The sequence below is a fragment of the Telopea speciosissima genome, chromosome 5, assembly GCF_018873765.1.
Source record: "Telopea speciosissima isolate NSW1024214 ecotype Mountain lineage chromosome 5, Tspe_v1, whole genome shotgun sequence".
NCBI classification, from domain to species: Eukaryota; Viridiplantae; Streptophyta; class Magnoliopsida; order Proteales; family Proteaceae; genus Telopea; species Telopea speciosissima.
In genome coordinates, this window is record NC_057920.1 from 16,014,252 (window position 1) to 16,025,936 (window position 11,685).

The 11,685-nt window shown below is 40.8% G+C and overlaps 1 protein-coding gene across 1 annotated transcript; it reads left to right on the plus strand.

Annotated features, from left to right (window-relative positions):
* Positions 1-1,902: 1,902 nt before the first annotated feature.
* LOC122662632 lies at positions 1,903-3,658 on the plus strand. The gene is made up of 3 exons (XM_043858319.1): positions 1,903-2,016; positions 2,106-2,462; positions 2,557-3,658. Exons 1-3 carry the CDS (start codon positions 1,903-1,905, stop codon positions 3,379-3,381), a joined length of 1,296 nt encoding a protein of 431 aa, XP_043714254.1. The 3' UTR covers positions 3,382-3,658.
* Positions 3,659-11,685: the final 8,027 nt, after the last annotated feature.

The window sequence follows — 11,685 nt, forward strand, 5'->3', positions numbered from 1 at the left end:
CCCTATTAGAGGAATTGGAGGGGATAATTATTTGGTCCCATACATTGCCTCCTAAAAATGATTGCCTCATTCCTTACAAAATGAAAAATCCTCTTGGTCGATGTTCTTACTATTTTTATTTAGGGAAAAAGATCTCTGTCCGGGAGTGCTGGCATAGGGAGTGTGGCGTATGCCAGCATTCCCATGAGTCTATCTCTCTCTTCCCCATGTGAAAAGACACCTCTACCCCCTTGTTTTAAGGAGGAGAGAGACAGACACATGGGAGTGCTGGCGTAGGCCACACTCCCGTACAGAAAACTGCTTCCCTTTTATTTATTAAAATAAGATAAATGTTTTCTTTCACCCGTAGGGGAGGAAGAATTCCTTCATCCTCTTTTTTAGGATTAAATCAGATTCATTAAATCTATCGAAAAACTTATCTAAATATACATACAAAAATAATATAGATATGATTTATTTTTATCATACCTTTATCTAAACATACAGTACAACTCAATTATACAAATTCAAATCTAAATACCAATCGTATTTGAGCAGGATTATATTGAAATACATGGAAACTTGAAATGAGATTGAGCTTGTTGTGAGAGGGATGATTTGTTTCCGGAAAAGAAATCAAAATTGTAGTCAAAGAGGGAGGTTGTTGTTGGAGGGGAATATTGTCGGAGTAGGTGTTGTTCTTCTTCTTCTCTCTCTTACATATCGTTCATTCTGTCTGTTTTTCTTCTTCTCTGCAAGTCTCATCATCTCTCTCTCTCTCTCTCTCTCTCTCTCTCTTGCTGGAGAGGTAGAGATCATTGTTGGGAAGGATATTGAAGAAGTTGTTATTACCCTCTCTCTCCCCCCACCCTCTCCATCTTTGCAACTTTAGATCTTAACTTTTGTTACCAACATCCACATAATCTACCCATTAGATTTGGATTAGATATGCTTCTACTTAATACCACCAAACAGATCCCTGTTTTGTTTCCATGTTCTCCCTAATCTATCGAGTTGCCCATCATATATATACCAGAAAAAAGAGAAATTCTATTTATTTATTGCTGCCAAAATTTTCTTAAATTAGAGCCTTAATTATTCTTTGATCTCTTAAATGTTTGCAATCCAAGTGCTATGAATGCATCTATATTCTATGGTGTAGGTGTGTCTCTTGGATCAATGGATTAGATTAAAAGATTTCAATCCAAGTGTTATGAATGAGCCTATATTAAATGGATATGTCTCTTTGAAGATACATGTCCCTTGAATATGTCTCTTTGAAGATACACGTTCCTTAACCAAAAAATTAAGTTAACATTGAACCAAAGAATGATCCAAAACCACCAAAAAATCAGGCCAACATTGAACCAAAGAATGATGCAAAACCGTCCACACAATTATTGAAAAAATTCCAACACAAACTGCAAGATGAAGGAATTAAAGAGCATTTTAATCCTAACCTCTTGCTTTTTGTGGCAGGGTTGGCATAGGAAATAGGAATGAAAATAAATCTCAAACCGTAAAACCGAACGTGACATTCAATCTGGCACGAGGAATGTCCCAGAAGAAGTAAAGATCACGACAACCACGTCAGCGGAAGACACAACCGAACGAACAACGAAGGACATCCAATGACGTCGAAGCTTCGTATCACTACCTCGCTTCCCATTGGTTAGTATTCGTCAATTGTCCATGTCAGCATGCCTTATTGGTTAGTTTTCGTCAATTGTCCATGTCAGCATGCCTTATTGGTTAGTTTTCGTCAATTGTCCATGTCAGCATGCCTTTTTATATAGCTTGTTTCCCATCATTCCTACCGACCCACGTTCTCATCTTCAACCCTAAAAACAATTCATTTGTGGGTTCTCCTTTCTTCCTTTGATTATTTCTTCGAATTCGATTCAACAATCCATCCAGTCTTTCATGGCTATTCGATCCCCATTTTTAGCAGAAACCGCAATTCTCATCGTACTACTCTCAACACTCGGATCAACCGATGCTCTCAGAAGTTTCGCAGGAAGTCCGAAGGCGATTTCTGTAAGAAATTTCACACCATATCTTCTTATCTTGACCATAAGATCAATTTCTTCTTCTTGTTGTAAAAATATCGATTTTTGTGTGTGCAGGATCTACGGGATGCGACCGTTAAGGCATTAGGACTTCAAGCCAACGACTTGAAGATTTCTGGTTTCGATCTCAGCGATGCGTTGGTTGGGCATTCTGTAGCTTACGAGTTTGATATTGAGATAGACAAGAAGGTTCTTCCTTTTAAGCTTCTCGAGGACGTCAATCGATGGGAGTACGTGGATTTGCCCATCTTTCGTACCGAAGAAGGATCTACGGTATCTGGTGACCGTAGCAGCTTGGTCGAGAGTCGGCGGAAATCGGACGATCCTGTGTCGCCGGTTCTCGCTCCCTTTCAGCTTTCCGGACCCATGGAAATCTGGATTCAGGACGCCAAAGATATGAGGCTTTCCTTGCCGGTTTGTTCTCAATCTCTTCTTGCCCTGAATTTCAAATCCTTTGACGTTCTCGTTCTTGATTTCTAATTTTCGTCTTTTTCCTTTTTTCCTGCAGCATGATGTCGATGCCGGCGTGTTGAAGAAGGTGGTCTTAGCAGATGGCGCAGTGGTGTCAGTTAAGGGCGCCAGGTCCGTAAGCTTGCGCCACCCTCTCGACCTCCCACTTCCACTGAACCAATCTCAGGGGAATTTCGCGTCTGGTCTGCTAACCCTTGCCGATCATCTCCGCCACACCTCGCGCACGCAGGAGGCACAGCCTCTGTCACTCCGCATAGTGGGGCCGACATCCCTCACCTCATCGCCCTTTTCTTCTGATAGCAAGCTGAAGCTCAAGCGTCTGGCCCCGGGCCTGGTGGAGCTGTCCTCACCGTCGAGAACCAAAGGGATCGAAGCCATCTCCACCGTCGACGGAGGAGAAGCAGGCGAGCCAACAACACTCCTCACACCCGATCGATTCACCACAATGTGGCCTCTGGCGTCCATCAATGGGTCGAATCCCAACCTGCAAGGATTTGAGGCGCTGCTTCTCTCTGTACTGGGTGAGAAAGCTAACGAGAAAGGATCGTTCAGGTTGTTGAAGGCGGAGGTTTCTGCCCAGACTTTTGTAAAGTTTGGCTTTGGGGTAGAGAAGGGTCTGAAGGAAGGCGGAGAAGAAGTTAACTGGGAAGCTTTCCCTGAATGGCGAACGAGGCCAGAGTCAGTGAAGATGCACTTTGAGGTGTTGGCTAAGGTGGATGGGGAGAAGGTTGTGCCTGAGAGGGTGGTGCCAGTTAAACCCGTTGAATTCGAAGATTCCATTGCTACTCACGTGCTTGGAGGGAACGTCACCATGTCCAGGGTTCCTGTCGCTCATCTTCCTCCTGATCCCTTCACATTATGAATGCGTATCTATTGAGGTTCAGAGAAGTGTAAAGATAAGTCAAACATTCTTCCTTAAATCTTTTGGTGGTTGGTGCAATTGCCAACTTCTAATCGCTAATTTATGGATGTATAGCAAGACAGAAAGAAGTTCTATCCAATACAATTGTAGAATAGAAAGGTCACTGAGTTGTAATGTGGGAAATTTATTGAAATCCTACCCTAATTTCACTTGCAAGTTGCAATGTGTATTTACCCCTGTGCAAACTACCCTTCATTTTGTATGTATGGTTATTACCCTTGATTCTTGTACCAACAAAGCCTTCCAGATGTTTGTCAATGACGAGTTTCAAACAAATTTCCTTTGCTAACAAGTTACAGTTTTGTTTGCTTTGCTTTTGATGAGAATGTTCTTGTTGAGGTCCAAGTCTATGTGATGTTGAAAACTTGCTTGGAGGCTCGAGCTTGATTGGTAAGAACTTTAACTGTTTTCTGGTAGACACTTTATATCGGTCTTCATTTACCAATTGAATCGTGCCAAAGCAGACTTATAACCAGTTGATAAGATCATTAGTTTTGAGAAACTTGCATATTTTGATTTGATTATGCATGCTTGTTTTAACATGTAAGGAAGGACTCTTTATGAGGGTCACATATAAATTTCAATTTCAAGAACATTATGGGGATTGGTTCTGATGGCGTCTTTTAGCTTTCTGGACGAAGTAGAAGCTTTGATGGTTGTACCAGCCTGATCTTTTGGTCTAACATTTTTGCTATGGAGAATGTGGATGTAGTTATGTGAAACCACAACGGGCAGTTTTGGCACTGAGGATGATCTCTAGGCCAGTAAATATAAGGCCCATGTGATTCGAAGTGAATTGAATTGACTGAAAGAGGAAAATGGAACTTTTCAATGAGATCTTTGTTTAGAAGTACCGTGGGAAATTTTTTTATTTTACTTTGTGTTTGGTTACTCATTGCACTTCTACTCAACCAAACCCTCAGGAAATGAACTTTAAAAGAGGAGTTCCTTCGATGCCTGTTTATTATTATACCTGTGCATTATTGCCTCAAAAAGGCCATTAAGCTACTCTATGTTACATGAATTTAATGTTAAGTACTAGTTTGTTTGGGAATGTGTATCAATACATGGATGGTTGAACCTCTAATTTGGTTCTGTCCAAAAACAAGTTGTAGTTCCTGTAAAATAATTGAAAACAATTAGAAATGGAAAGAAATTAAGGACCAATAGGAAAGGCATTATTATTATTAAAAAAAAAAAAGAACGAAGCTTTGGAGAAGAAGCATAATGAGCCAATAGATGAGTATGAATGAGCTCCAGCCTATCAGCATGAATGAAAAATAAAAGATTAGCCGAGTCTGATGTCTGATATCTGGCATTACGAGGAGAATACTCCAAGAGTTCTGTCCATGTTTACTTAGTATTCTGATGGCTTCTTGCAATCATTAATGCAGCAGACCACTTGAATGGCAAAACTCAAAGCCAAAAGTACGCCATATCTCACTGCCTCTGATTCAGCCTGAAGTCTGATGACAAAATGAAGCATCACATGTAATGCATATACTTGAGGTATTCTAGTTATGGTCTTGAAGTAATTTCAGCATATATTTTAATATGTAACATTCTCATATATATTATGTTGAATTATATATAGAATTCCATGTAGTGCAATGACAAAGACTTAATATATGGTGTATCCCTTTCCTGCAACAAATATATCCGTTAACTTGCCTCAAGTTTTAGGCTTCAAGTGTAGTTCACATATGATATGAAAATATTGTTACAAGTAAATGTCCATAAACTTCAATGATGTCATTTTCTTTTCTTGTAATTTTCATCTTCTTCTTCTTCTTTTCATTCTGATATATTAGATGGCATCAGTTGAATTTCAATTTGGTGGATGAGTTTAATCATGCATGAGGAATGTGACATGGACATCTCTTTCTGCCTCTGTAGAACAGTCTGGCATTGCATCCCAGCAGATGTTTCTGGTTTTTCTTCTCCATTCAGCAGCTCTCTGGTCAAATCTAATTCTTTCTTCTGGAGTTCATTTAACTGGTGCCTTAAGCAGGTTGCTGATCCTGTTGGAGATTTCAATGGAGAGATATTACAGATGTAACATTGATCCTTCATAGTCAGGGTTGGTTACTCATATATCTAGTGTTCTGGAGTTCATTTAACTGGTGCCTTAAGCAGGTACTGATCCTGTTGGAGATTTCAATGGAGACAGATATTACAGATGTAACATTGATCCTGCATAGTCAGGGTTGGTAACTCATTTATCTAGTGTTCTGGATTTCTGTCATGGACGCCAATCATTCTGTATTCCTGCTGAGTCTCCTTTTAATTTTTGAGGTTGCAAAGCTCATATCAGGAATGAATGGTGGAGACACAATGAAAAAAAAAAAAATTCCCCAAAAAAATGCACAGAGCAAGTAAAGCAATTTGAACTTATTTTTAGGCTTCCAAAGGACCTGAGCTACCCTGAAGCTGAAGCAACTGATACTGACAACCACTGGATATTCTGTCGAGACAATTCAACAGTGTTACTCTGTTATAGTCTGCAATTGAGATTCATGGAATACTTACTTCAATCTGGATTCTTGAAGGAACCTCTGAATCTTATGAGGAGTGTGGACGACGTGTATACTCACTTCCCTTTCTGTACTCCTAGTGAGTAGATTTAAGGGAACACAAAAGGTATCGTTGCAGGCATTACAGATTTAAATTCCAAAACCTGAAGAAAGATTGTTAACCTCACTGCCATTGGCTGAAATAGAAGTTGATTTTGTTTCTTGATTCAATGGAATGTGAATTAAAATTGGAATCATCCCTCTTTCCGCTGCCGCTGTTGTTGTTTCCTCTTCCTGGGGGGCATTATGATGGCTTTTGTCTCTCCAATATGGTTCATGGCAGAACTTCAAACCAGAACTCAAGGATTGGAATACATTGAAAATTGATTGCATATTTATAGATATAAAAATCTAAATTTTTGGGCTTTGTTTTGGAGTTTTTTAATTGCATGTATCATCTGAAAAGAATGATTGAGTTAAAAGATAATGCAATCAAATAGTTTGAAGTTGTAAGCCAATAATCATCAGAGATATCCAGAAGTTACTGATAATGGATCTTACCTTGTTGAAGATTATTTTATGGACATGCTACCATGATGTGGCCTCAAAAAGAAAAAAAAAGAAACTTCCTTAAATCTCTCAACAGGCAGTAGAATTTCAGATAAAGGAGGTGGTTTTTGATCAGTTGGCCTGAAGATACGATGTGCTGTGGCCCAAGATTGCATCAACTACAAATTTACACATGAAATTGACCAAAAGGTCTCATTTCGTCTGTGTTGGCTGCTACTGGATCCAAGGTGTCTCCCCTCTCTAGTTCAGCATTATATTGTATATTTTAAGTTTCCTTCGGTTAAATTTGTGAGCTATACCTGCCTAAGTAGTGTGCTGTCTATTTTTGTTGCAGCCATAGCTTCAGCCCAAGTACTTGGGAAAGCGAGAGAGCAATCCTCTATTGAGCTTCATCTTTTCATCCATTTGAAAGTTGCTCTGCCTGTTTGTCCCCTGAAAGGAAGGGGAGATTAAATGGATTGCAGACTTTCAACCAGAGGGGTTTGAATCAATTTCAGTTGGATGCGTATATGGTGCTAATGCAGATCATAGAGGGACACAACCCAAATGACCAGACTCAGGATTCGTGGATCTGTGGACCATGTAGGAGAGGGGTTTCAGTGAAATTCTTCTACATGGAACTTGCAAGTCGGGGGAACCAGGTGCCCTTCAGGTAGACTCCTTTGCTTGGATGCTTGCCTTGAGACAAACTTCTAACAACGGACAATTTGCAAAAGAGGAGTGCATCTAGCTGGCAAATGTGTGGTGTGAAAGGGAGGTCGAGATGGAGATACGCTTGTTTGTGCATTGTGAAGTGGCAAAAGACTTTTCACTTCACCATCCACTGCATGAGGCTCCCGCCACTGAGGGGTTAGGGAATGATGATCATAATGTATGCAGCCTTCCCCTGCTTTCGCAGAAAGGCTGTTTCCAGACTCTGAACCTGTGACAGTGGAGTAACCTTACCGTTGCACCAAGGCCCACCCTCATTTAACTAAATATCATACATTTTTATGATATACATTTAAGATGGAACTCAACGTATTGTCACAGATGACTATATTCAAAAGGCTCCGCCATGGGACTGATCATTCCAGAAGTTACAATAGCCAAAAATGAAAATCGAACATGGTTCACCACCGATTCAATAAAAGAGTTAAGAACTCGGTTAGAATTGATCAGTTGCTGCCGATTCTGATTCAAAATGAGCGATTCACCCAATCCGATTCTTATTCGTCAAACCTTGTTGGTCACCCTCGTAAGTATCCTACAGTATATCTACTTGTTTTTTATTTCTCCTTTTTGGGTAAGAACTAAGAACTTATTCTTAATTTTGATGAAGCAAGAGGAAACAAAAAGCAGAAAAACAGAAGCTAGGCACATAAAGCTTCAAAGCCCAAAGCCCATCGATTTCCCAGATGGGCATGATAAAGGTTGGGATGTGAGGGAGCCCATATTTCATCTCCTCCTAATTACTGGGCTGAACTTGAGAAGATATCGCTCATGCATGAGTGCATGAGTCAGGTAAGAACAAATTTCGTGTTTGACATGACAGAGCAATGTGTTTTCTTGCTTCAATTGCTTTGTCCCCGACAAAGGAAATAGGAATAAGCGGCCAATGTCTCTCATGTCTGAGACTTGCTTACACTTATTGTGCTCTCTGGGTCTTCTGGGTTTTCAATCTAGTCGAGTAAAGGACAGTGTGGATCTCATACAAAGCTCCAATAAAAGAGGACATAAGAACCCAGAAATGCTGATGCTGAGTGGTCTTGCATTGAAAGAGACACAGCGTGACTGTTCCTTTGCTGCACTTGCTCCCATAAGGGAGGTTTCACTTTCTATGTCGTCCTTGCAGAGACTCCCCTGACTTTCTCATTGAAGGGTGAGTTCTCTCTGTGTGCGTGCTATCAATCTATTTGAGAAACGGACTAAAATGGTGTGTGTTGCGGCAGAAAACTGTCAAGGTGGCACTCCGATCTAGGGTCATCGGATGACCTGCAAAACGTGAGAGAAAGAAGACACCAAAGGTGGTTGGAGTGGACTATGGTGAGGACTCTCCGATGCCTAAGTCTGTTCTGTGACAAAATTCAATAATAATAGAGCGAGTTCACATATTGTAGTACCTTGTAATGTAAGGTGGTGATTAGAGTCCTCTTTTTAGGAGATGGGATAAGCATGGAGAATCCTGCTATGGAAAATTTCTATTTCCAATGACTTTAAGGAGATTTCCTTGCCTTTATTGCAGTTCCTAGGGAGATTACCCTACTATTCTGGGGTTCCAACTTGCTATTGTAGATCTTCTTGAGGTGTTGAGGCAGGGTGATACTTGTTTCCTATTCCGAGTAGGACGATAATATAGTAGGTGCTTGATTTGGAGTTGATTCTTGTTTGGAAAGTTATGACCTAGCATGGGTCTATCTCATCAATTCTCTTTTCGATATGCTCTGTCCATGTGTCACCTTACAAGTGGCAAGTTTATTTTACTCTGTATCAGCATGTTTACACCTCGATCCCAAAGTTGGCTCTCCTACAGCCGTGGCTGGAGCTGGAGGATCCAGCCCAACAAAAACAAGGGTGTTTGGGTCATTTTATAGGGGGTCGCCTGTGAAATGGCCCAAACACCCATGTTTTTGCTGGGCTGGATCCTCCAATTCCCGCCACGACTGCAGGAGAGCCGATCGAATACCTCGATCCCTCCCTTTCACCTTCACTTTCAAGTCTCCACTGAGGACGAGCCATATGAGTTGGGTTGATTCAGTCCCTAGCTACTCCCTACATCTACTTTTTTTTTTTGTGGTAAAGCCCTACTTCTCCACTTTAAAGTTCTACCAAACGGAACTACAAATTGGAAAATGGAAATGCTTGGCATGTGTTGCTCTTTTTGTTTTCTGGTTTAATTTCTATTACTTAATTTCTAATCGGCGCTGGCACTACTATATCGCACTTGGGGAAAACTTGGATAGATATTGCATGGCATGTGAACTCTTTCCTCATGCGCCGAGCCAACCTACACTACCTATTGTCCTACTTAATGGGGGCTTAATTACTATAAAAAGGTAACTAAGCATATCTTTGGGAAGAAGATTCCACGATGCTAAAGTGGGAATTCCGTTCCATGCCCTCTTCCACCATGAGTCAAGAAACCCACAATAATACACTCTCGATCTCCTCACACAAGGTGTGAGCTTCTTTCTTGAACGAATCCGTCTCTCACCCTCTCATTGATGTGATTTTTCACTCTAACAACGTGGCAAGCTCTTTTCCATAACCATTTTAATTAAATTGTGTGAGTAAATTAAGCGAGCCATTGGAGCTTCTAGAATGTGTGGGAGGTAAGACTAGAAAGAGAGGAGATGATACAAGGAATTTGATTGATTTTACCAAGGTTTGAGTACTGTTACACATTAGTAAATTGAGAAAGTTGGGGTAAGGGACAAAAGGGGTAACTATTCTTCGAGACCCATGAAGAAATTAATGTTTAAAATAATTAAAAGAGTTTTGTGTGGGATTTTAATTAGAGAGGACCCATATCAAATGCAAAGGCTCTCTCCCCTAGTATATTGCACTTTCCACAAGATGATATGTTAGGTTCTATTAGATTAGATTAGATTAGTTTTAGATTAGATAAACATAAATACTAAAATATTTTTTCCACGAGTCCACTTACTCCCACTCCTCCAATCAAGCCATTAATTTTTTTTTTTCCTAATCTATGTGATGGTTTATTTGGGCTTATAGATTGAAATCTCCCACATCAAACCAATGGGAGCACGAAAACCACATCTCAAAGAGAAGAGCGAAAGTGTAGGATGGACAAAGAGTGTGAGAAGACACATGATACCAGAAGCTTGGTTGTTATTTTCCCAAATCAAAATGATGTCGTACACTGTCATTATAATTGTTTGTTGAGTTGTTTAGTCATTAGGGAGAAAGATTAAGTGGAGGAAGTAGCTAAAAAGGTGTGAGCTCTTCGACTCTTCATCACTCCTACTTTCAGTTGTTCGTCAGGTCTATATACATCAGGAGTTTAGGAGTAAGTCATGTTTAGTAGTAAACACTAATAATGATGATGATGATGATGTCCTAGTTTTTAGTTCCTCGACCTACACGTATGTGCAGCCGCACATACATGTGAGAGTTAACCACTTGTTCCATTTTTACCATTAACAGGAGGAGGAAGGGTAATTATGAAAAGAAAGATGACAAGTGGTTGCCTTGCCTCTCACATGTATGTTCACCCGCACATACGGTCCATTCTCCATGTACTAAGGAGTGCATGCCGTTTACCAAAAAAAAACTAAGTGGTGCATGCCATGCAATGTAGGAAATGTGTGTAGGGTTGGTGGGGTTTGCATTCTCATCATTACGTGGCTTTCATCATCATATAACCCCTATTTGTTATTTTTGATGAAAGTGTAGTCACACAAACCACACACCAATCCCAAAAGGTTAATCGGACTTTTAGGACCATGGAATGACAGATATACACAACATACAACACACTCACACACCCGATGTGGGACTAAACCCACACCCCCCTCCCCTATTTGTTATTTGATTAGTACCTTTGATTCATTTTATCCCATCTTCATCATCATCATCATCCACATTTTTACTAGTCCCTACGCTACACCATCACCCTCAGATATATGGAGACAAAGAAAGGGGGTACACAATGGGTGTCTTCGGATTTACCATGTACATAGGGATGGGTGCTGACAGATCTGAACCCTCTAATGGAGTGTTGTATCCACCTCTAGAATATGAGACCCACACCCCATAGAGAGGTCAGATCTGTCCCCACCTGTCCCCATGTAAGTAACTGATCCAGATTGATCCATCATAAGGACCTTCCTCATACGCCGTGTTTGAGAGAGTATCCCGTGCCTGCTTCCATGTTCCTCATCCCAAACCCGATGCTCTACTCCATCTGAAAAGACATAAATAGGCCAGATGGCCAATCAACTAGACTCCAAGAAGGAAATAGGCACATGCCGTTTTACTCCCATTATTTGGGGGTAATTGGGTCACATCACTACATAGGGTCTCGGGGTGCAAACCGAACACCCCTGGGCGCGACTTTTCCTGGCGTGTTCCGGACTAAGCCACTAAGGTGGGGGGGGGATTGGAGGATCGTTTGGTCATTTTCTGACCAGAAACCAATGCAGTTCCAGGGACCATG